At 39.2% G+C, this 27468-nt stretch overlaps 1 protein-coding gene across 1 annotated transcript in view; it reads right to left on the bottom strand.

The window, feature by feature from the left end:
- Positions 1 to 27468, bottom strand: part of LOC132142375 (partitioning defective 3 homolog B-like) — a 197133-nt gene that overhangs the window by 116507 nt on the left and 53158 nt on the right. Inside the window, exons 4-5 of the mRNA XM_059552188.1 lie at positions 16269 to 16369; positions 4782 to 4873 (exon numbers count right to left, since the gene is read on the bottom strand). Of these exons, the coding sequence (XP_059408171.1) occupies positions 4782 to 4873; positions 16269 to 16369 (193 nt within the window). The remainder of the gene's footprint in view (positions 1 to 4781; positions 4874 to 16268; positions 16370 to 27468) is intronic.

The raw sequence follows: 27468 nt of genomic DNA, 5'->3' as shown, positions 1-27468 counted from the left end.
ATGGTTTGATGTATTCTTTAATGAATAGGAAATTCAAACAAAAGAACCGCATTTTATATGAAATAGGCATTATAAGTCTTTACTCTCAGTTATGATCAATTTAATGCATCTGTTTACAGCTGTAACCAAGGAAACACTGTGCTGTTCCAGAAGCGCCACCTGCTGTCAGAGAATATAGAGTTTTAAATATATGCTTATTTAATAGAGTAAAAGATAACATGGCTCAAAAACAATAACAACAATGAAAATACTGTCAGTACAAGTAAAAATTAAAACAACAGTAGAAAAAATCCTTAGCGTTGAGCCATGTACAGAACATCCAAATTTCAGCTGTACTGGCCCCTAAATGTCACGTAAAAAACAAACTGGTTTGTCAATATCGGTCAAACACACCATTCCTGTGTATGTGGGCGCCTGAATGAACTTCCATGTGACTTTCTGCTGACAGTCTGTCAATGTAACATTATGAAGCGCTGCCGCATCTGCTAAACAATTATGTAAACTACCGATACACACAAACAAACTCGACCAGCTAGTGAGATCAGGCAACATTCTTCCACACGGCTTGATCTGAAGAGTTCATTACCACAAAAATAAAACCACCTCTTCTACATTTGCATTCCTCCCAAAATAAAACCCCTCTGCCAATTTGCATTTGCCCAGTGTAGCACAGAGCATCCATGAATTTACATGAATAAAAACTGAGACTGGCAGCAGCTCATCAGACAGATGCAGAGCTTATTACTGCTCACACACCACAATAGCACGACACACAGAGAGTGTGTTTGTGTGCGCTGAGAGAGCGTCAAAGAGGGAAAAACACTTTCTCTATTAATTTTTTTTATTTATTTTATGAATTTATTTTTTCATTTATCACTATTATTTGTGTGGTTGCTTTGTTAATACCATGTGTAAATCATAATAAAATTTTATTAAAAACTAAATCTGTGATTGAGGAACCAAAGACAGACCATTCAATAATATTTTCCACAGTTTCTGTCCACTGGACATTTATGGAAAGACATATTTCCGTATTTGTTGGCTGAACAGTCAATGCACTGTAATAGTCCCTCAACGCCCCATTTTCATTTGTGTCAAATTCAATGGCATCTTATCCGACTTTACCCAGAGCATCTAACCAACTTGTGCTGGTAATATCCATGTCCAGCTGGAAAAATATATATATTTATATTACATTAATATAAAGACTGGACCTAAAAAAAAATTTTTTGGCAGGAATATGAAATGAATTTATCTCTCAGAATACAAAGAACCTAAATAAGAACTCATACTGAAACCTGATTGAATCCCAGATGGACCTGAGGGGCTTATGCTCAGGTGGTGCAGTACTGTAGAGCACTTCAATCTTTAATGAGCTGTAAAAGTGTGAGTGTGTGTGTGTGTGTGTGTGTGTGTGTGTGTGTGTTATTAATACTGTTATTGTAATAGTATAGTAATACTGATTGACAGAGGTGGTGAAGAGAGGCAAGAGATAAACTCCATCCCACTCACCAGAAGAAGTGATGAGGTCACATGACCTGCGATAAGAGGCACGAATGGAGAAAACCTAATGTAGGTACGCCTCCCATTCTGTGACTATGGCAACAAGTGTACATATTAACCCCGAGAATGATGATATATACACAAAAGCTCTTGTGCTACTTGTATATCTCAATGTGAAATCATCTACTGAAATCACAATGCTCAGAAGAGCCAAAACCTACAGGCTGAGATCGGTTTAGCCATTTCTGCATTTCAACTTGATAAGAATTTCAATAAGAAAAGCTGCTTCTAGATAAGCATTAAAAAGCTCATTTAAAACAGAATAAACACATGACATTAAGCCTGACTCTTAAACATGGATAAACTGTTGAAATATTCTATTATTCGGTTCAATGGTTATAAAAGCGCTTTACTAGGTTAAAACACTTGTTAAACAAGGCTCTTATAAAAATATGATAATAAGGTTGTGTGCATGTGATGCAATCTAGAAAAACCCAACACATGGTGAAACTTTACCACAAGCTTTTTCCAAAACTGTTTGAATGTTTATTTATATTTATATATTTAGCATTCAGGCTATACATTTTTTACCTAACGTGTTCCCTGGGAATCGAACCAACAACCTTGCACTGCTAACGCAATAATGATCTACCACTGAGCCACAGGAACATTAATGTAAGTGTAATGTAGAATGTGTAAGTGTAAGTGTAATGTAGAATGTAACAAAAAGTTATGGCTATCTGAAGTTGGCTGATGGCTAAAGTTTCCTGGAATGGAATTTTGAGAAAATTGTGTTTAAAGTCAGATGGGTTTCACTTTCACCTCTACTTAAAGGTTTAGTTCACCCAATTATTTAAATATGTCATTAATGACTCACCCTCATGTCACTCCAAACCCGTAAAAAACCTTGAAAATACATTTTGGTCCAAAAATAACAAAAATTAAGACTGCTGACGTGTTTTCTGGTGCGCCCAATATCAAAGATAAACTGTCAGCAGCGTGATACATCAGCAGCATTTTGAACGCGTTCACAACAGACCCAGTAGAGAAGACAATGCTGAATAAAGTCGTCTTTTTTGGAACAAAATGTATTTTCGATGCATCAACAAATTCTAACTGACCCTCTGATGTCACATGGACTACTTTGATGATGTTTTCATTTCCTCTCTGGACATGGACAGTATACCGTACATACATTTTCAATGGAGGGTCAGAAAGCTCTCGGACTAAATCTAAAATATCTTACTGTAATAACTGTGTTCCGAAGATGAACAGAGATCTTATGGGTTTGGAACAACATGAGGGTTAGTCATAAATGGCATCATTTTAATATTTGGGTGAACTAGCCCTTTAACGATTGTGGTTTGTCAGGAGCGCTATACTGCATCATTACACAAACATACTAATGTTACCCTGAAGAAGACAGTTTTCTGTTGTTTATCATGATGGGCATAGTCTCTGAACTTTTTATCATCCCTTGTATGTTTAGATAGCATGAATAGTGTACCTTGTAGTGTATATTCAGAAACGCGAGTGCAGCGCACCTGTGGACATAACAGACTGTAATCGGACTCCTCTTTAGTAACTTTATCATCCGATCCTTCATCTCTGGATGTGAAATAGTCCATTATAACATCTTTTAGGGCACTGATATCACCAAGATTGAGCAGATTAAGACGAGAAAGATTATCTGCTTCAGACTGCATTGTTTTCTTGCACTCTGCCGTCTCATGATAGATATATAAAAAATTCTTTTAAAAATTGCAAAAACTTTGTGTGCCGTAGTTTACAGAGAACTGGGGGGAAGTGTCCATTGATACAGCTTTATAATATGTTACGTGATTTATTTTGATAGGTTAAATGTTTTTGTGTTGTTAAGAGAAAGCACCTCCGCAGAGCTCTTAATATGAGAGAAAGAAGTATTTTCTGCTTGCTGCAATAAACTGCTATTTTTCTACAATAATTGAATTTTGCCATGATATTTTCAGAGATGATAGACAAGATGTTATAGAATAATAATTGAATGAAAGTTTTTTGACAAAAATATTGACACTCGACCTACAGTATTTTTCGTATTTCCTCCAGCGTGACATCCGACGGGTTTTCCCAGATCGCATCACACATAAATAAGCATATATATATATAGTGTATTTATGAATATATAAAATACGAAAATACATTTTGGTCCAAAAATAGCAAAAACTACGACTTTATTCAGCATTGTCTTCTCTTCCATGTCTGTTGTGAGAGAGTTCAAAACAAAGCAGTTTGTGATATCCGGTTCACGAACGAATCATTCGAAATGAACGAAATGACTTAAGCTGTTAACTTTTTTAATGTGGCTGACACTCCCTCTGAGTTAAAACAAACCAATATCCCGGAGTAATTCATGTACTCAAACAAAGAAAGCTCCTAAAAAAGTTAAAGTTAAAGTTCCTTTAAGAACCAAGCGTATGTAAATTTGTATATATATGTATGAAGAGTTTGGTTTGAGTAAAAATGTTTTTAGTATAAATCTTTACCAAGAAAATGGCAAGATGAAAATGACTATTTTCTGTTTCAAACTTTCACATAGCATCTTTAGGTTATAATAACAAAAAATCAATTCCAGATTTAAAATTTTCAAAGATTTATTACAAAAACTGATAATTTTTTTTCCCAAAATGCAATAAATCCATTGAATCAATGTAAAAGTTATTTTTTTATATTGAAACTGTTGAAAATACACAACACAGTAAGTTTATCCACATAATGACAGCCTCTGAACTTGGTCAATACTTATTAATAGCTTACGTTTCTTCCCCACTGCAGAAAGGTTCAATGCCGTCAAAATTATTCTTTTTTTTTTTCTATCTTTGTTTTTTGACTGCACGATAAATCGCATGAAAACATGACAAAATAAAACAGCAGATATTTCAATACTGACAAGATACAATACAGATTTTGGCATGAACTCAATTCTTTTCTAAATGTCATTTATCGCACTCTGGAACCGAACTCTTTTTTTATTTTTTTGTTAACAACTGTTCTGGAACCGAACTTTATATATAAACAGCATGCAAAGACCTCATCCAAAACACACAGGGCCCCACAAACACACACACACACTTAAATAACCTTAATCTGACAACAAAGAGCTTTTCACAATACAATGATCCAAAGTAATCTCAGGACAGATTGCTGCTTACACTGATTATTGAATTATTATTATTATTTTATCCCAGGCTTAAGAGTGCACATACACAATAATGTATATATGTGTACACAAACTCCCTCACCTAAAGTCGAATTGTCCAGTTCTGGAGTTGGGGATGTCCACCTTGGGTTTGTCCATGGCTCCTCCCTTCACAGTGGATGCATGACCAACACCCTGTCAACACAAATATACACTCACCATGACTTCAGTTTCACTAGAGCACCCAAAACAACCACACCAAGCTTCAAAGTTTCATAATGAGAACCATCCCAATGTGGTTGAACAGTTCTGCACTGTCCTTGACGTCAATATCTCACTGCCTTTCACTTCTTTTTAAATGATTAATATCTCATCTGGTGACAGCAATCAAAACAGATAAAAGGCAAATGACTAGAAAACAAACACAAAGATAAAGAAAAACAAAATGATGCACCGTAAAAGGGAAGGTCCACTTTCCTCACCGTGAAGCCGCCGCTAATGCTGGTCCAGAATATACCCAGTTCTCATCCCAACACACACACAAACATGCCCCCCCCCCCACGGGACGCAGCAAACAAAAAAGTGACCTAGATTATCTGAGTAGAGAGTGATTATCCCCCGCTAGGCCACATGCTCCTGAGAGCCACTGGGGCAGCAGAAGCAGTGGGGCTATTGTTAATGTGCATCGCCCCTCTTTACTGAGTGCACACATGAGACATAGAGAGACTTTAATGGAGAGATGGTCTGATGACATAACAGTTTAGAAAAGGGAAAGCAGAAAAAATTACTATAGTAGACTAACTGCTTTCAGACCTAGGTGTCAGCATGTTCTGCATGTGTATTCTTATACATATGTATTCTTATGTATATCTTTTTAAATTAACATTTTCATACAAGATTCCGTATAAATTAAGTTATACAATTAAATTGAAAGATGGCCTTTAAAGTACCTTGGCGTACCATACCACACGCATATACCATGATATTTAAGCCATTTAATGCTCTGCTTTTAACACAACATTATCAGTTAGCATTTAATATTAATATGATTTTTATGAACAAGCTTCTTTTTCTCTGAAAAAGTTTCTGATTTGATCCAAAACTAAAGTCTTGATGGCTTCATTGCAATATTGTTCCAGGCTGAATGTGAAATCAAACCGAACCGACTAGAAGTACTTTTTAGTCCTGGAACAATAATCCATAACCAGACCACATTAGATATTTAGATTAGGTTTAGGGTCGTGAATTTTATCTTTAATGAACCTCAGCAGGTTGTTCCAGGACTTTCAGATCAGAACGCAATGTATCACTTGTGGAAATCAGGTGTTTGAAGTACACACTACAGTTTCTAACCTAATGTGATTCCTTTCTGAAAACTCCCTGGAGGAACTCGGAGCTTCATGTTCATGTTATAGCAGGAAAGGGGAACACTGAAGCTCTCCCAGTCCCTTATCATTTATCCCAGGAGCTCAAGCTCCTCCACTGAAGCACAGCACACCGTTAAATGATTCTAGGAGTTTCTCTGGGCTGCTGACCTCTTTCTTACAATACAGCTGCATGTACAGGAGAGTCAGGTAATTATGAGTGTGGGATGGTGATTCTCTGCCCCGTTTTGTTGGTCACAAGATGATTATCAGCACATATAAACATGAATGTGAGATGTGTAGTTATGGTCAGTGCTCTAATAAACACCCAGGACCTTTAATTGATTTTTGTACAATGCTATGATCTGGGGACATTCGCTTTGTTCACTGTTTGTTTTTGTTTCTGTTCTGTTTGTTCACTTTCTTAATTTGATCATTCAATGATTGGTTTATTCTTAGTTTATTTTGGTAGTTTACTTGTTTCCAGAGATGGGAATAAATACATGAAAATGTATAAAAAAAAATCAATAAATAAATATTGTGCGGAAAAATTCATTTAAATAAAAATACAGTATTTAGCATTTTGAAAATACATCCCTGAAATCTATCTGGACCTATTCTGGAGAAAGAAAAAACAAACAAACACATTTCGATGTGCAAAACTGCTTAGAAACTTTTGATTTCATTTTACATACCTCTAAGAAAAAAATTAAAAAAGCATATTTATTTCATGTTAAGTTTATTTTGTTGTATATAAAGTTTAATCAAATGAGAAAGTTTATCTAAAATTAAAATTTCACAATTACAAATTTATTAAGATAGCATTTAACACTATTTGCTCAAACAATTTGCACTATTTTGTTTTTGTTTTTTAACAATAAAACAAAACCTTCTTCACAAATTCAATTGTTGATAACGGACAGTGATTAACGTAATTATTTTGTCTCTACATAAACATACATTTGCACAGATGGGTGAACACAATCACCTGATTTTGTAAACGTGACAGATTTTTCATTAAAGCTCCAAGTTTGCACTTGTCTAAAATTTCAAATGCTTACATTTACAAAATGAGCCTGCAATATCAGAAATAATTAATAAAGTAATGGTCCATGTCAAATAGAAAAAATGATTAAAAGAAAATGTTTAGTGAATTAAAAAAAGCATTATTTAATTATGTTATCATATTTATAGGGTTTGTTCTAGTCACAAATCATAATCTCAAAATTTACTGCATTTTCCTGCCCACTAAAGGTTGCACGGATACATTTGCTTACCCCAATAGGCCCTATGTAAACGATTTTTTTAAAAATTCAATCGATTCACACTGTATATCAGTGCCAAGTCATTTCACCCAGGCCTAACATGCAGCAATGCTTTAAACACATTTGACAAGCTAGGTGATACAAAACAACAACAGATTAACTATCAAAACTGATTGGCTAACACTATTCGGTGCTCTTTTCTTCATTCATGTTAACTGAAGGCAAACCTGAATGATGCACTATTTTAACATCAATCGACAAGTATTTAAACGTAATGAGGTTCAAAGGATGAATGTTGGGGGAGGGTGCATGCCTTGCATGTTTTGTATTTCAAATACTGCCAGTCCCTGCTTTTTTCCTTGTTTTGTTGGTTTACCTTTTGGGGGGGATTATTGTTTGCTTGTTGTTGTTTTTTTTTTTTTTTGTCGTTTCATTAATTAGTTTGTTTGTTCATTCATGTATTGGTTTATTCTTGGTTTGTTTGTTTCTTTAGTTTGCCTTTTTGATCATTTGTTGTTTGTATCTTTATTTTGTTAATTTATTTGTTTGTTCATTCATTTATTCTTTAGTTGGTTCATTCTACACTTATTTTTTGTTTCGGAAGTTTGCTTGTGTCTTTGGTTTATTGCTTTCTTTCTGTCTTTCTTATTTGTAAATGCGGCTCGTACAAGGTGCGATTCTGAAGGTCGAAAATTCGTAAGCCCTCGCACTTGTCACTATTGAGTTTATCCGAAAATCATACAGAGGCAGTCACACATGACATGAATTTACTACGATTTTACAAACTCTGACGTAAGCATATGTTTCGCGCCATTCATGAAAATATGGATTCTGAGGACAAAATAGTTTTCTTTGTGGCAGCTATGGTTTGTGACGTCCAAAAAAAGAAACTGAAAAGCAGAGAAAAGCATGGACTTTCTGTTCTTCATAAACAACTCGAGGTGAGAAAGCTATTTATGAATTTCTAGTCATTTTGCCAGGAATACAACAGGTAAGTTATATTCATTCATAAAGCTGAAAGGCAAATTTGGCACAATTCGTTATAACAAATAAAAAATAGAGCTGTTTAAAACTAAAATTACTATATAGACTATTTACATACATGATATGTGGGGTTTATCATCTTCTGATTGCGTCAAGCATCCAATTTTTATTTTTTACATGTTTGAAAATTATTGGGAGGTTGGGAGGTGCTCGTAACGTTTTCGGATCGGCCCATAATTGTTCTTACACGGTATGAGCCGCGACCATGCGAGCATCTGCGATTTTCTCCCGAGAGAAACAACAGCAAAAATCGCTCGTACAACAGCAAAAATCGCACTGTGTACACCAGCCTTAAGTTGTTTGCTATACATTTTTTATTGGTTTACTTGTGGTTTATTTTTTTAGTTTTGACCGTTTGTTTCCTTGGTTTATTAGTTTGCCCTTTTTCATCATTCATTTGTTCTTTCTTTAGTTAATTTGTTTGTTTTTTTGTTAATTTATTGGTTGATTCATTCTTGTTTAATTTTTGTTGTTGTTTTACTTTCAATAGTTTGCTTGTTTCCTTGTTTTGTTTTTTGTTTTTGTTTTTTATCTTCCTTTCTTTCTTTGTATTTTTTAGCAAATAAATTCAGCCTTGGTTAGAGACTTCTTTCAAAAACATTATAAAATCTTACTCAACCCAAATTTTGACCTATAGTGTCAATTTACAAGATCAAAAAATGACACATGCACATATAAGGCATAATGTTAAATATTACAGCATTAATGAAATTGAAAGATTAATTTTACTTTATTTTTAGTGGGGTTCAGGCTTATCAGGTATGGTCGAGATTTTCCAGTGCATCACTAGAAATAGCATTCCTATCATCTAACGTTAAGCTGGCCTCTGACTTTAGGCACTGATTGATTGATAGAAATGTTGATCCAGTCCTAGCTGTATAAATTACGTTCTGACTAGCTAAAACAAAATAGCAGTGCAGTACTGGTATTGTATCTGGAACTAGAGTCTCTAAGAATCCTTTACAAGTGTCATCTGATTCTTTAGTGCTGAAAAAGTCATACAGGAGGAGTTGGAATCTGCAGCAGTGGCACTGACAGAAGCAGATATTTATTTGGGTGCAGAGAGAACAAGCATTTATTTATGAACCCTCACTAAGTGCTGTCGTTGATGCATTAGCATGCCCTTACCCTGTCATTGAGGATTGCACCGCAATGATTACTGTCACTCACAGCCATCTGGGACATACACTTTCTTTTACCGTTTGATGCTAATATTTTAGAGATATTTGACAGTTTCATGTATGTAATCCTAATACACTTCTGTGTGACTCCGAGGCACCGAGAGCACATACATCAAAGTCCTAAACACTGTTCACTCAAATTGAAACTTACACTACTATTCAAAAGTTTAAGGTTGACAAGATTTTTAAATGGTTTCGAAAACTTCTCTTCTGCTCTCCAAGGCTGCATTTATTTGATGAAAAATACAATAAAAACAGAAATATTATTACAATTTAAAATAACTGTCTTCTATTTGAATACCTTTTAAAATGTAATTTATTCCTGTGGTGCAAAGCTGAATTTTCAGCATCATTACTCCAGTCTTCAGTGTTACATGATTCTTCAAAAACCACTTGTGACGAGTGGGGCAAGGGCCGAGAGCCGTGGGAACGGAGCTCATTTCCCAATCACTCCACCGGCCTCGCTCTGTTCCCATGGCTCTCGGCCCCGCGCCACTCGTCACACCACTCTAATATGCTGATTTGCTGCTCAAGAAACATTTCTTATTATTAATGTTGAAATTGGTTGTGTAGAATGGCGTCAATTCAATGCCAATATTATCCGAGCGCACACTGATGCTGGCGCGCGCGCGCTAAATCGCTTCCGCGAGAGGAAAACTAAATCGGAAGCGAGGAAACGGGAGCCCGCGAGCTCATTTCAAACTCTCGCGCGCACGCGTGACATGTACTCTGCGCGCAAATACAAGCTCTCGCGCGCGCATGGTCATTCCCCATATCCTCGCGCTCGATCATCTCCCCTCAAATGACATCTCAAATGTCATTGGTTATTCCCCTTTTCCTGAAGTCAGTATCGGAATCCTGTTAGAAAATGATTAATAATTCACTTGACTTGTCCCATGACTTCATCAGTGGACCAGATACATGTGAGTTATCATTTCATTTGCTTGTTTAATTAGTTTTTGTCTTTAATGTAATTTAATGCATTGTTTTATAGAGTAGATCTTTTGTAGATACTTGATTAACTGCAATTCTTCTGATTGCTAGTGATTGCAGTCTTGTAATAAGAGATACACATATTTTACAGACTGTAATGATGCACACACACACATATATATATATATAAAGCTAAATGAATGACAGTGAAGTGTTTAAAAAGTGTTTTATCTTTAATCTTTTAAACAGATACATCGTAATATTTGAAGGTTAGTTTAGTCTGCGTTCCTATAAAACACAGCTTTCAGCATGATTGCATTTTATTTACTGTGTTACTAGTCATTTACTATCAAGATCAGTCCATTCACTATGATGTTTGTGAAAAAAGATTCCTATTTATTGAAAAGAAACTTGTAATACATTCAATCCCAATGTATTTACTTATATTCTTTTTGTTGCATTATTTTCCCCCCTTTTGCAGGTTGTGTACATGAATGCAGCAAATAACTGGGCCTTGACATCTTACCAATTATTCTCAGAAGCAGTCCAGAAATTTGGTATACTGTCAAGGCAAGTACATGAATGCATTTGGTGTGATGTGAGAATCAAGGACTCAGACATGCTGACTTATTGAGGACCTGTTTAGTGTACAGTACACTTTTCTCTCAAGCATCCAGGCAGACTTGGACACATTTGCAGAAGCCTGGACTCTTCATGCACTCTCCTCAGAAGGCAGTCGAAGCTCAGAGCAGCTGTGGCACATTGGACTGATACACACAAAATGTACTAATCTGAGAGATATGAGGTATGGAGACCCTGCTTTCTTTACTCTGTCTCCACACTGCTGTTAATGCATATGTCCAAGTGAATAACTATGTATTTAACTGCTAAATCATTAAGATATTGAAGAGCTAAATTTAGATGTTGACATAGCCGCATGTGAAGATGTATATTTCCATTTAGTTATTTAGCAGACACTTATCCAAAGTGGCTTACAGATAAGGACAATGGAAGAAATTAAAATCAACAATAGAGCAATAATACATAAGTGCTATAACAAGTCACAGTTAGGTTGATGCATTGCACATAGCAAGTTTAAATATATATATATATATATATATATATATATATATATATATATATATATATATATATATATATATATATATATATATATATATATATTATATTATATTATATATATATATATATTATAATAAAAAGAAAACATCTAGAATAGAAAAAGAGTAGAACAAGCTAGTGTTAGAGGCCTTTATGCATTTTGTCATCAGAGCAGTTGTTCAAGAATGTTAATTCTCTAGGAGTTTGGATGGGTTGAGGAATCAAACACCTGCTGAATTCAACTGGTGCTAATTTTCCTGTCAAATAACTGGATTTGCTTTGTCAGGTTTTTTTCTACAAATATGGGGTAATAAAAAATGTAAATTAAAAAAAATAAATCACAGCTATGACCCAGTCTAGATATGGCTCTTTGATGTCCTGAAGGTTTTGCAGTTAAATACATAATTAAAAATCCACTTAGATTAACACATAAACAGCAGTGTGCTGAAAGGGTAACTAAAAGAGGGTCACCGTACCTCATATCTATTCACCTTTGATTATGGACACTTTTACCAGATATGAAACTATGTTGGTCTGTGCCTCTTGAAGAAAACATGAACCTGGCGATCTGTACATCCTCCAGTCCTTGGACTCCCTTGACCCTGGTTTAAAGAAAATGTAAATGCTTTTTTCTTTACTGTACTTGCCTTGACAGTATACCAAATTTCTGGACTGCTTCTGAGATTAATTGGTAAGATGTCTAGGCCCAGTTATTTGCTGCATTCATACAAAACCTGCAATTACAAAGGAAAACAAATAATGCAACAAAAAGAACATAAGTAAATACATTGGGATTGAATGTATTACATGTTTCTTTTCAATAAACAGGAATCTTTTTTCACAAACATCATAGTGAATGGACTGATCTTGATAGTAGATGACTAGTAACACTGTAAATCAAATGCAATCATGATGAAACCTGTGTTTTATAGGAACACAGACTAAACTAACCTTAAAATATTACGATGTATCTGTTTAAAAGATTAAAGAGAAAACACTTTTTTTAAACACTTCACTGTCATTCATTTAGTTATATATATATATATATATATATATATATATATATATATATATGTGTGTGTGTGTGTGTGTGTGTGTGTGTGCATCATTACAGTCTGTAAAATATGTGTATCTCTTATTACAAGACTGAAAATCACTAGCAATCAGAAGAATTGCAGTTAATCAAGTATCTACAAAAGATCTACTCTATAAAACAATGCATTAAATTACATTAAAGACAAAAACAAATTAAACAAGCAAATGAAATGATAACTCGCATGTATCTGGCCAACTGATGAAGTCGTGGGTCAAGTCAAGTGAATTATTAATCATTTTCTAACAGGATTCCGATACTGACTTCAGGAAAAGAGGAATAACCAATGACATTTGAGATAACAACTAAAACAGCAAGCCCCGCCCCACGACTGACAAAAATAAAATTGTTCGCGCGAGCAGAGGTGAGATGATCGAGCGCGAGGATATGGGGAATGACCATGCGCGCACGAGGGCTTGTATTGCACGCAGAATACATGTCACGCGCGCGCGAGAGTTTGAAATGAGCTCGCGGGCTCCCGTTTCCTCACGTCCGATTCAGTTTTCCTCTCACGGGAGCGATTTAGCGCGCCAGCATCAGTTGTGCGCTCCGTTATTATTGGCATTGATTTGCCGTCATAGTGTAGTGCTGTGACGGTTGCCACCGCGGTTTTCTACTGCCACCGGCGGTGGTGCACGTGACATCACACACTCTATAGAAAGCATAATACAAAGTTTTGTATACAAAGTGTAATAACAGTAATAGTTGCAAATTCTATGGTAAGTCTACGGTAATTCACAAATGACCTCAAACACCATACAGGGCGTTTCCTTTAGATTGGCAGGTTTAAGCGCAGGAAAATACAGTTTATGCATTCAGCAAATTAATTTAGTGTTGGGCGATGGACCTTGTTGGGAAACCAAATACTGCATCGCCGATCTGGAGCCATCTCCATTTATGTCACCCATCCGCATTTGCACAAGTTCCCGTGATCACAAATGCCTGGCTGGTCAGGTTTGGTGAGGCTTTCTCCAAACTGGTCAAATACAAACGAGACAGCGATAAATAAAAGATGTTAATAAGAAATATGGCAACGATTCCTATTTCAAAGAGAGCGTGCAGATGAGGAGTTAATGAGTTTGCTTGGTGGGGGAAAAGTAAACTGGACGTAACACCGCCACGTTGCAACAGGTTTAGTCTGTCTAGTGTCTACACAGGACATTTGAAATCTGTGTCAGTAGCCCACCTCATAGACCGGACGGGGGATATATCATGTCGTGTCATGCTGCATCCAGTGTAGCATCACTGATTATAATGAGTATTTTGTCGCGCTGAGTCACTCATGTCCGTTAGACAGGGTGTACTTAACTTTTTTATTTAGGCTACTTTCGTGTTTAACTGTATTATTTCTTTGATATTTATTTTAGTGTTTTGCAGGCAGCATTCACTGACGAAAGTGCTCAAATAAACACGAACTGACGAGTTAAATAGGGTGTGTTAGATGAGTGAGACGGTGCTGGACTGATTGCAGAGACATGTGTATAAATATATATAAATATATACTATATATAATAAATATAAAATATATTACATGCATGCACAAGTCAGCTTTAATCACCTTTTTGGTAATTCCATGACTTAACTGACCACGACACTGCATGCACATAGTTTATTTTGAGGTTTGATATGAAAGGATACGCACAAAGGAAGCACGCACCGGCGCCTTTGAGCACAGGACCGTTTCCGTGGTCGCTTAACTTGGGCCTGGCGTTAAAGTGAAGTGGAGCGTGTGTCTGAAACGTCTCCTGTTCTCAGTCATTCTGTGACTGAATAAATTAAATTCTTGTCATGAGAAAAAGTGACAGAAGCAGCAGTTGTGAGTGGAGTGGCCAACCCTAGCCCTGCCCCTACGTTAAATATTTGTAATGCGTTAAACTGAAAAAAAAAAAAGTATATATATATATATATATATATATATATATATATATATATAAACATTTTGACCGATGAAGGGGCCGTCTACATATCGCGTCTTTTAGGCGCTCAAGTTTGTTATTTCAAATGCGGTATGCACGCTCATAATGGAAGAGACGCGGTCGCAATGCGCACGCGGTGCGACGCGCTCGATTTTTCCAGGCGCGTCCGCACCGCATCTAGTTAAAAACATCTCAGCTTTTCAGAATGACGCAAGCGCACCAGAACCAACTCAATCAGCTTCCTTCGGGGTGAAATTCCCCTTTGTTTTTTAAAAATGGGGTGCACCCAAACACTGATGCGTTTTTTACTTTTCTTCATAAATAAATCTTGTAGCAGAGTTACAGCAAGGGGTTTTCGGTGGTGGAAATCCATTCCTGAAATGTCCTTATATAGGAGATCACGGCTGACGGATGCTTAGCAATGACAGACGCCTCAGGAGTGCAACTGCCCGATTGCTTTGGAAAGAAGGAGAAAACGACGCGCCTAGCATTTTCCATGCGTTTTTAGGAACGACATGTGAACTAATACTATCAGTAAAAAGTTTTTATGTTTTTTTCTGCATGGTAATTATATATATATATATATATATATATATATATATATATATATATATATATATATATATATATATATATGTATGTGTGTGTTTGTGTGTGTGTGTGTGTGTGTGTGTGTGTGTGTGTGTTAAACCACTGGGCACGTTGACATATGCAACCACATGCCTACAGACATAGCTGAGCAAGCCAAATGAAGCGAGCGAAAAGTATGCTCATTTAGACAGAAAGGGCAATGAAGTTAGTTGCAAAATATGCTACACGGTATTAAAATAAACCAGTAGTGCAAGTACAATGCAATATCACTTGCGTCGCAAACATCCACAAGCAAATGAAAGGCGCTTCCCAAAGCTGGTCACTCTAGCGAGACGTTTTCTCTTTATTGCAATCAGAGAGGGTGTTTTCTGCCGCTGGCTGTGCACAGGCTGTGCTCCAGACTAACCCCACATCATAACCTGTTACATTTTTTCAATAAAAATTGAAAAAAAAAAAGAAATTATCGTAGCCGAAAAAATTATCGAGCTAATATTTTTTATCGTGCGATTAATTGATTTATCGACTATCGCGACAGGCCTAGTCACAGCCCTAAGGTTGTGCTTTCTAATATTTTTGTGTTTGATAAATAGAAAAGTTCAAAAGGAACACAATTTATTTGAAACTGAAATCTACTGTAACATTATAAATGTCTTTACTTTTGATCAATTTAACACATTCTCGCTAAAAAAAAGTAAAAAAATAAATTCTTACAGACCCTAAACTTTTGAGCAGTAGTATACAGTATGTTCTGTTTGTCTGTCTGAATGTGAGAGCAAAAAGAGCTTGTTAATAGATGACCTCAAACACAAAGAATGAAACATGAAAACAATCATGGAAGAAAGTAAGATAATGATGCCAGAGCTACAGCAAAAATGTCAAACTTAAGCACAAATACAATATGACCATGAATGTTGAGTTTTCAGTGTAAATCCTGCAAACAAGACCACAGACTAATAAGTAGTCTTGTTTTGCTTCTTCCAAAAGCACAATATAAATATAAATTCATTTACTGTAACCATACTAAAAAAAAAAGAAAGTTGACACTTTCACAGACACTCCTATCAAACATCAGTTCACTCACAGTGGACTGGGGTCTGCTGGGGTCCTCGGGGTCCATTGAATTGACATCCAGGGGTGGGGCGAGGGCGGGGTCACTGCTGCTTCGCACGGATAGAGGAGTGGCTGATGGGGAAAAAGTCAAAGAACACATTTTTAAATCTAGAATAGAATCATACTGCATTTTAAAACCTAGGTTTAGTGTAAAATGTAACGACTTACACTTTTAAAAAACACTGTGGACCATGATAATCATACAGCACCAAACATTGTTATTTTAGTATCATTGAGATACTATTATAGGTTTTGTTAATACTTTGAATTAGATTTTATGTTTTTTTTTTGTCAATATTATTAGCCTTTTTAAATAGGTCTAATTTTTACTGCAACTTAAACTAAACAAAAATGAGAAATGTTGCCTTTGTGCTGTGGCAGCTAGCTAAAATAAAATATGTAAGGTATATATATATATATATATATATGTAAGGTATATATATATATATATATATATATATATATATATATATATATATATATATATATATATATATATATATATATATATATATATAAGTACCATGGTATTTACATAATGCTTCAAACAATACCACTGTTGCAGCACATTAAATGTCAGAAGTACAAGAATTTTTGTAAGTAAAGAAAATACTGGTTCATCTGATCTTTGAATAACTGCAGCATAAAATAAGTACATTTGAGCAGTTATTTTTATGTCTCATTATGCCTTCTTTCATGTGGCGAGTTTAGTTTGATTTTAATTGTGTCTAAATGATTTAATGTGTGTCTGAAAATAAAAGCAAAAAGTGTGTGACCAGCATTTGTCTGTTTGAGAAGATCAAACTGAATAATGGCATAAACGCTTTTTGAACAGCACCAAGAGTGTTTTCATTTTCACACACACATTAGATCATTTAAACACAATTAAAATCACACTAAACTTGCCACATGAAAGCACAACAATAAAGTCTCACGGAACACATCTGAATGAGTCAAAGCAGCTTTCTTTACACATACTTAGTCCTGCCAAATGTCTCCCATCACACACATTTGTCTGGTTGCAATACAAGGGACAACAGCCAAAGTGCTGGAGCCATCACTAGGCTCAGCAGAAACGGCTACGGGAACAGGATGCCAGATCCGTCAAAAACAGCTCTGGCTTTTACAGGAACAAAATAATACGACAGAAAAAATGCAATGAAGGAGTTTCATATCAGCACTGTATAACTCTTCAATACTGAGGAGGATCTCCAAGTCCTCCTGAGATAAGGCCGGAGACACTGTGACATCTCTGGTAGCAAGGTCACTGCTGGTGAACGAGATACATGAGCTGAATCATAAGAAACAGGTTTTTGTTTTTTGTTTTTTACCACAGGGAAAAACTGTTTTATGTACCATGTATATATACGAAGCTGAGATATATGAAAAACATATACTAAGTAGCTAAAATGACAAATTCAGAAACCGTAAACACACTAATGAGCTCATTAGCATATGACTGTCCTACATTTACATGTTAACAACTAGAGCCTATGTAGTCTTGAGCAATTACATTCACCCTAATGAATGACTGTGTGTACTACAGAGGTTAGCTATTTATGCTACATAGTTGTTTTCTTTAAAAAAATATAAAATAAATAAGATTATGTGTCATCTTAGGTTTGTACATATAAAAGTGCTATTTTTTTATGTGCAAAGAAAACGGTTCAAGCAAAATTAACAACAGGTCTGGAAACACAAATGCTTCCCCTTTTTCTTTATTAGATGCATTTAGTTTAGTTTAGTTTTATTTATTTTTCTTCAGATAAATACTGCTCTGACTGCCTATTAAATAAATAAATAAATAAACAAACAAAGATTTTACTTCCTAAAATTAGATAAGGAAGAATGTAGTGCTGGGCGGTTTGACCAAAAATGTATATCACGTTTTTTTTTCAAAATTATACCGGTTTTCCGGTTTATGACGTATTTTTATTTTTTTATGCATAATCAGGTGTACAATGCATTTTCTGCTGGTTGATATTCCAAGACGTGCTTGCGGCTAAGGTGCTGGAGCAAATTGCTCGTGTGCCACCTTTGGTGACAATTTTAGCCCGACAGCACTTGCATAAAATGGATGTTTGGTTGAGGTCGGATTTTTGGAAACCAAAAAACCTCCAAACAACAGACCAGGCTCCTCTTTTTGACGCGTTTGCAGTCTGCTACTGATCCGCGTCGGTTTAGTCCAAAAACACAAATTGTTCATTGTTTTGATTTCATATCATATAAAATATATATATATATTTATTATATATATATATATATATTTTTTTTTTTTTCAGCATTGTAAGTCTTTTATCACAGAACAGTAACAATCTTTCATATAGACGTTAGACATTAGTTTAAACTCAATAAATATAAACAATGCATTAATCATGCATTTTACTTCTAGGTTTGTGTAATAAGCTGCTCAAGCAAGCGGCAAAACATTTAAACAGACGACGCTACGCTTCTTGAACGCACTGACGGACCGCAACCTCGTGCAGCTCGAATCCGTTAATACGCACTGTAGACGGCCTATGTGTGAAACAGGCGTTATAACGTAACACCAGAGCACTGCTGTGTGTACCCTCACCATGCCTCGCAGTCGCTGCTTAGAAGTGCAACATTGTAAAGGTTCCGTCTGAAACAGTGTCGCGCGGCCATGGCGCAGCATAAGGTTCGTTCTGAACGCGGAGTAATTAAATACACCGGTATAGCGGTATATTCAAAATTAACATCGTAACGAAAATATACACCGGTTTTCGTTAAAACTTTCACTCTATGATGGTTAAGCTGTGCAATTAATCCGCGAATCACATTCTTCAAGGACCGGGGAGCAGCTGGCCCATACAGTTAATGAATAACGGATCAACTACGACAGACTATATCGTGGATTCGTACATCGCGATATCGATGCCTAAACGACACATTGTGCAGCCCTGGTATAAGTTTATACATTGATTTGGAAAAGTGAGATTTTGCCCTTTTTTTTCAAAGATGCATTAAATTGATCAAAAATGACAATAATAAACATTTATAATGTTACTAAATATTTGTATCCTGAAAAATGTATTACAGTTTCCACAAAGATGTGAAGCAGCACAACTGTTTTCATACTAACATTTATAATATTAAGAAGTGCTTCTTGTCAGCTTATTAGCATGTTAGAATGATTACAATGATTTCTGAAGGATCATGTGACACTGAATACTGGAGTAATGATGCTGAATATTCAGCTTTGAATCAAAGGAATAAATTCAATAATATTCAAATAAATTAAAATATATTCATATAGTTAACCACTTTTTTAAATTATACAAATATTTTATAATTTGTTTTTATGAATAGTCTTGGTGAGCATAAAAGACTTTCAATGTACAGTTTTAAAGTAGCTTCCTACACTGACAATAACTAATTATTATGTATTGACAAAAGTGACAGAACACAATACTGCTGACTTCTGCCAGCCGCAAATAACAAAAAAGTGCAAGTCTGACACTGAAAAGCAAAGAAAAAACTAGCAGCACTGAGAGAGAGAAAAAAAATCAAGCACAATGTTTGAAAAAAAAAGTTAACATTTTCCCTTGTCAAACAGACACTTCCATCAGCAAAGACTGCTCATATCCTTTAGTCTGCTACTAGAAATCATCAAAAAGGCTTTCGGGTATGGTCCCACTAGCACAGAAACATTCATTCAGGTGAAGTTAGTTTGTTCTGGGAGTCATTAACACAGACTCTGTGTTCTGTCTTTTTAACTCGGTCATTTTAATAAGGTACTGGAACCAAAAGCAAGCTTTAACACGTCTCCTAGTTCGTTAGGAAAGCCATTGGTATTGCTTTTTGAGTAATATTTCAACTTATCAGGGCCATCTTTAAATTTAACAATGAGCTACTGAACTATATTTCTCTGCATTTCAATGCTGATGTGCAAATGAGAAAGACAGATAAGGCCAAAGAAAAAGACTTAGACAGAACGAAAAGAAGGCCTTTTCAGGCCTGAGATGAGTTCATTTATATGACAAAGTTTAGATATATGTCCCAGTGCCCTTAGTATCCTTTTCCATGAATATTATATTTTAGGAGTTTTGTTTGTGCCCTCTGTGTGTATGCCACCTTAGAGCAACTCTTAAACCATAACCTTAATTGCCATCATTTCTCTACACCACGAGACCTCCAACATACACCGTTAACTACATCCTATAGACCTTACGAAGGACGCGCGCAATAAGAAAGCTCTCAGACCTTTGTGATGTTTACGAATTCTCATAAAGGAGTGGTACATCTGTGCAGGGTCTGGATGAAGAGTTTCCCTCAACTCCAATCAATCTTCCCAAACCTGCAGAATCTGGTGGAGCTTGGCACTAAACTCCAGGCTCAAGGTTAATCGTCAAGAGGATTTTTCATGCAAACTCATTTTAGGCATTCATTTTGGTTTTATGCCCCTTAAAAAACAGAAGTAAGAATCTGTGGGAAATCTGTAAATGCCAGAGCTATTCAAGGTAAAACCTTTAATTACTGGCTATTCTGAAACAGGAGTGGAACAACCCATCTGGTGGGTTCATCTTCAAGGAAAAGCACAATATTTGGAGTGTGCTATGAATATGTGCTTTCAGCTGAATAAATAAGAAAGCCAAACCCACAATATAAGTAATCAGGCTAAAAATAAAGAGAATCTGAATGAGAAAATATTATTAATAGACTTAAGGTTAGACATTCATAGACCTGAAGCTATACATCAAATGTTTTAATAAGAACGGTTTGCCTTTTATATAGTCTATAAAAAAGTTGTGTAAAGGTAAATAACTAAAATGTGTTTGAATTATTTTATTATAACAAACATTAATACTTAAGTCTGCTTTTAAATTGACAATGCTTTTACCAGGTGTCTTCCATAAATTTTTGTTTTTAATGTTCAAAATGTACAGTGGTTCAATCAGGACATACACTACTGTAGAAAAGTATACTTTGCCATATTCAATACTGTAATACATATTAGGGCTGTCAATAGAATTTTTTTTAAAAAATGAATTAAAATCACAGCCTTTTTAATTAATCACGATTAATCACACACTTATCATGAAATTAAGGATATACCATTTATCTTGTTTAAAAGTAAACCAAGTAAACCAAAAAAAATTAAGCTTAATTTTCAGAAAACTGTATTTTCTGCTAGCTTATTTCAAAATAGTTAGATGTCTTTTCTGGCTATGCTAGCGCTCTCTCTCGGCTCAAAAAACGCACTAACAGTAAATTTCTATGTAGTATACACTAGTTCCTGTATGCAATAGCGCTACTGTGCTGTAACATGGTGTAGTACAGCTGTACTGGGCAATGCTGGTAAAATTAAGCTACTGTCTCAAACTTCTGATACATGCAACATGATTGCGTGAACATTTCTCAGCGGCAAAAATGATAGATTTGTAAAGCACTATACTGTGAGAGGGCTGTATGTTACTCAAAATAATTAACCACAAAGTTCACAAAAATGATAAACTCCACTGAGCTGAGCAAGAGTGCTTCTCTGCTGCGTTTGAAGTGCAATTGGAAACGTACTCGGTTACTAAACGTAACCTCGGTTCTCTCTAGAAGAGCGAACGAGTACTGCGTCTTAGCTAAGACGCTATGGGAAAAGTCTCTTTTCACGAAATACTGAAGCAAAAAATTATCCTTAATTTTGTATTTTTGTAAAGTGCATTTGCAGCAGTACACAGCCATAGGCGAGACGGCTCGTTCGCTCATTGGCTTGTTCTGCGGCAACTGCACAGCCTATCGAGCGCGGGCTGATGCAACATCAGACCAATCCTTCTTGCCACTTCCCGCCGAAACGGGTGTGGCCCAACCTATAAAAGGAGCTCGAAAAGGCTGACTCACCTGATTTATTTCATCGCCGAAGCGAACCAGAGTGAATCGTGCGCACGGCAGAGAACGCAGTACTCGTTCGCTCTTCTAGAGAGAACCGAGGTTACGTTTAGTAACCGAGTACGTTCTCTTACGAGAGCTCTCTCGTACTGCGTCTTAGCTAAGACGCTACGGGAACCCAATGCAAAACGCCGTGCGTGCAGGGATCACACACCAATAAACCTGAAGCAACGCCCAGGATTTACAGTGCACAGTCACCTGAGGGACTCACAGAGAGTCCAGGACAGAAAAGGGGGAAAGCCCTCCATCCCATATCTAGCAGAATCCGTAGATGCGGCAATATGACATCACACAGCCGAGGCAAGCCTGACCAATGTGGCAATGCGGGTCTTACGCAATACTGCCCATATAACAGTCGGCAGCGCATAGCGCTCATGAACTTAGAATTCCCCTCAGGGCCCTGATTCGACTATACCGACAGCAGCCTTGCTTGCAAGGCGGGAACCTCCAGGTTATAGAACCTGATAAATGTAGACGGCGAGGCCCAACCTGCCGCCATACATATATCCTGCAAGGAGATCCCAGTAGGCCACACCCACGACGAGGCGACGCCTCTTGTGGAGTGTGCTCTGACGCCCAACGGGCACTGATGGCCCCTGGAAGCATAAGCTAACGCTATGGCGTCAACTATCCATCTGGATAGAGTCTGTCTCGAAACAGCCATTCCCTTGGAACGTCCACCGAACGAGACAAACAGCTGCTCCATCGGCCGAAAGGCAGCAGAAGACTCGAGAAGACTCGAGTCTCTATCCTCTCCTCACACCGGCAGGGCTGACAGGGCAATAACCTGAGCCCGAAACGGCGTGTTGAGGGATTTCGGCACATAACTGTGCCTAGGTTTGAGTATGACCCTTGAGTCATTAGGCCCAAACTCCAAGCACGACTGGCTCACCGAGAGCGCGTGCAAATCACCCACACGCTTCACCGAAGTGAGAGCCAACAAGAATACTGTCTTGAACGACAGATGCTGAAGGCTAACCGATTGGATAGGCTCAAAAAGGGGGACCCTTTCATGGCCTCCAAAACCGCCGCGAGGTCCCACATAGGGACTGACGGAGGTCTGGGAGGATTCAGCCTCCTAGCTCCTCTGAGGAACCGGATGACCAAATCATTCCTTCCTATTGACTGACCGAGCGCTGTTTCAGAAAACGCTGCGATGGCCGCCACATAAACTTTGAGCGTGGATGGGGCTCTGCCCTTATCCAACAGCTCCTGTAGGAAGGAGAGAACCTCCGTCACCTCACAACTAAGGGGTGAATATCCTCGAGCTGTGCACCAGCTGGAGAACACCGACCACTTCGAGGCATACAGACGTCGTGTCGACGGAGCTCTAGCCTGAGTGATGGTATTCAGCACTCCCACTGCGAGATCAGCGGGTAACCGTTGAGCGCCCACACATGGAGGGACCACAACTCCGGTTGAGGGTGCCAAATCGAGCCCCTGGTCTGCGAGAGGAGGTCCCTCCTCAACGGTACTGACCACGGGGCGACATCTGCTAACTGCATCAAATCTGGGAACCATGGTTGGTTCCTCAAAAGAGGTGCTACAAGCAGTATTGAACATCTCGTTTCTCTCACCCGTTCTATCACCTGCGGAAGGAGGGAGACGGGAGGGAAAGCATAAAGCGGGCAGCACGGCCATTCCCGTGACAGCGCACTTTCGTTCTTGGAAAAGAACGCAGGGCAGTGAGCGTTTTCGTGGGACGCGAAGAGGTCCACCTCCGCACTGCCAAATCTCTCCCACAACAGCCAGACTGTTTGCGGGTGTAGAGACCATTCGCCTGTAGGAACATTGCCTCTGGACAGCCTGTCTGGACCCAGATTCTGTAGCCCAGGCACATGCACTGCCCTCAGCGAACGCATGTCGCGCTGAGCCCAAACCAGGAGGCGTTCTGCTAGCCTGTACAGGTCTCAGGACCCGAGACCGCCCTGGCGATTTATGTAGGACACCACAGACATGTTGCCCGAACGGACTAAGACGTGGTGATCCTTGATTTGGGGACAAAAGCGCATCAGCGCGTTCTCCACTGCCAGCATTTCCAGACAGTTGATATGATGGAGCTTTTCCCGTTCTGACCATAGGCCAAAGGACGGTCTGCCCTCGAGCAGCGCTCCCCATCCCGAAGTGGAGGCGTCCGTCGACACCATCTTCACATTCGGGGAAGTCCCCAGGCTTACACCTGATCGGTACCAACCGTTCCCTGTCCAAGGTGCCAGAGTTGTGACACAGCTCTGATTGACCTTGAGATGCAGCCGGCCAGACGCCCACGCTCTGCACGGCACCCGCGTCTTCAGCCAAAACTGCAGGGGGCGCATGCGGAGCAGGCCCAGCTGCAGAGCCGGAGATGCTGAGGCCATGAGGCCCAGCATATTCTGACAGTGTTTGAGCGACACGGTCGCGCCGCAGCGGAAAGAACTCGCTGCGCGCTGAATGCCCATCACACGCTGTGGTGACAGCCGCGCCATCATGGAACACGAGTTCAGAACTATACCCAGAAACAGAATCGTCTGACTGGGGTTCAGCGAACTCTTCGCCCAATTGACACTGAGGCCGAGCTTCTCGAGGTGATCGAGTAAAACGGCCCTGTGGTCCACGAGCTCCGCTCGTGATCGGGCCAGAACCAGCCAGTCATCCAAATAATCCAGCACTCGCATGTCTCTGAGTCTGAGAAGAGCGAGCGCTGCATCCATGCACCTCGTAAACGTACGAGGAGCCACGGAGGACTGTAAACTGGTATGCCTGGCCCTCGAAGGCGAATCTCAAATATCGCCTGTGGTTTGACGCTATCTGTATTTGAAAATACGCATCCCTCAGATCTATTGACATGAACCAGTCCCCTCTGCGAATCTGCGCGAGGAGTTTCCTTGTCGTAAGCATTTTGAAAACTGCGTTTCATCAATGCCTTGTTCAGCTGTCTTAGATCCAGTATGGGCCTGAGACCCCCGTCTCTCTTGGGCACCAGAAAGTATCTGCTGTACAGCCCCCCCTCGCTTTGAGCTTGAGACACAGGCTCTACAGCTCCTTTGCTCAACAGTTTTGATATTTCGGCCCGAAGTATGTGTGCTACTTCTGTTTTGACCGTAGTTTCGACGCGCGCTGAAAAGCGCGGAGGGCGTCGAAAAAACTGTAGCGAGTAGCCTCTCTTTATAATGCCTAGCACCCAATCCGAAACCCCTGTAAGCGCTGACCATGCATCTGCATGAATGGCTAAGGGCTGGATGCGAAGCGCGCTCTGTTGACCGGGGGTGTGCTGCGCATTTGAGGCGGGGAGCGCGCTGATCACAGCGGGCAGATCGCTCCTCCTCGACCCCGTCCAGGCACTTAACCGACTGGGGGAAGGCTGAGCAGGTCCCGTGGGTCCCGCGGCGCGGGGCGACGGCCGGTAGAGCGAGAACGGGGGTCTCGAGCTGCGTTGCTGAAGCTATTGTGATAACGGCTTTTGTGTGCAGGCAAGCGGGCAACTGTGCAGGCTTGCGCATTTGCAGAGAACGCTGAAACAGTCACAATTCCTGGAACTGAAACAGCGGCGCGCTTGGGTGAGAGCTCGGCCACAGCGGAACTCGTACACCTGAGCTTCGATGAAGCAGCCATCGTTAGTAGTGCCGACGCAGCGTCACACAGCAGGCTTTAGATGGCAACACCGCTTTTGCCGCCGTCCAGCAGAGGGCGGACAAAGGTGCGTCGCTATCGCCTGTTCCACCGGCGGAAGTGAGTGGTAGTTCCTGTTTTTAGCATCATCAGTGTGGAGAATGCTAGTGAGACAGACGAACGAGTTCGCGCTGAATATGGAGCGTTCCAAGCCTTCGCCACCTCTTCGTGAAGCTCAGGAAGAAATGAGGCGGGCTTTGAGAAGTACGCTCATCCGAAAGGGAAATAACATCCAGCCGGGAACAAGGGGGGGGGGGGGGGGGGGCGCTGGTGCAAACCACTCGCGGCCGAGACTCATCGCGGCCAACACGAGCATTCGGCCCGGCTCCTTCTCGATGTCAGCTTGTCTGCTGGGCTTCTGAGCAGAAGGCGCGAGATCCTCGGAGCTCGCCCAGCCCTCACTGCCCGAAGCCAGCAGAGAGCGCGTGTCCTCTTCCCCCGACGCGGCCCTGAGATCGACTTCCTCGGACGACGCGCCGGCAAACAGCGGGCGCTGCCCACCGGGAAGCGATGCAGGGGGGGCCGGTGAAGCAGGGCGAACCGGCGAGCTCGGTTGAGCTGAAGACGGTTCCGGAATCCGCTGGAAGCGATGCTTTTATGGCGCCTCAGCGCAGCGGAGAATGCAGGCTCAGAGAAAAAGGCCAGGCGAGTCCTCAGAGTCACCATGGCAACAGCTCGCAGTGGGGGCATCTGCCGTCAGTGTCTCTCTTCAGATCCATTTTAAGCTAATTATAACTGCTATAAACTAACCTTACATATAAAATAAAAGCAATTAAAAAAACAACAATATACAAACGTAAAGCTAAATCTTTCAAAAGAGGCCTATAGAACCAGGAAAATGTATTAAAGGGGAGGTCTACTGCTATTTCATGCATGTTGAGTTATTTACACTGTTAAAGTGTTATGCTTCCTCATGCTAAACATGGCAAGAAAAAAAAAACATTATATGATTGTAAAACAGAGTATATCTGTGTCAAATATACTCCTTCCGTTTTTGCACAAGTTTCAGAGAGTTTTTTTTAAGCTCGGCTCTTCATGTCGTAATGAAGGCAGGGTTTTTCCTGGCTCAAAATGAGGCGGAGGGGGTACCATCCTGATCGTGTACACAATGTACTAGGGATGTAACGATACCACAAACCGAACTGAAAGATCGCGATACACCACCCACAATACGAATCGCGGAATTCTCGTGGCGTACCGTACCGCTGTACTCTCATGCCTCCAGCTGCCGATAGATACAGACAGTTGGTCTGGGAACGCCCCCGGGAACGCCCCGTCACGTGATGTGAATTTAGCCCGTGGGGGAAAACATTGCCTTGGCGCCAATTGTAATACACAGGACAATCACGCCGAAGAGTTGCTGTGTCGTTTTTTATTAATTGAATTTTATGAATGAATTTTTATGAATTATGAATTGAAGTTCTACATCCTTCCTAATAAACATACAGAGCCGGAAAGGATGCCAAAATGGCTACAAGCAATAAGTTGTGAGGATGATCAAGGGAAGTTGTGGAATCCCAAGACTAAGCATGTGAATGTGTGCAGTCGGCATTTCATCACAGGCAGGCTATATTAACATTGTGTTCATTATTAACACTATCAAAACTGTGTAAGGTTGTTTC

This window comes from Carassius carassius, chromosome 6 (assembly GCF_963082965.1).
Source record: "Carassius carassius chromosome 6, fCarCar2.1, whole genome shotgun sequence".
NCBI classification, from domain to species: domain Eukaryota; kingdom Metazoa; phylum Chordata; class Actinopteri; order Cypriniformes; family Cyprinidae; genus Carassius; species Carassius carassius.
The sequence above is the reverse complement of the archived record's forward strand: the minus strand, read 5'-3'. Positions and strand labels throughout refer to the sequence as shown.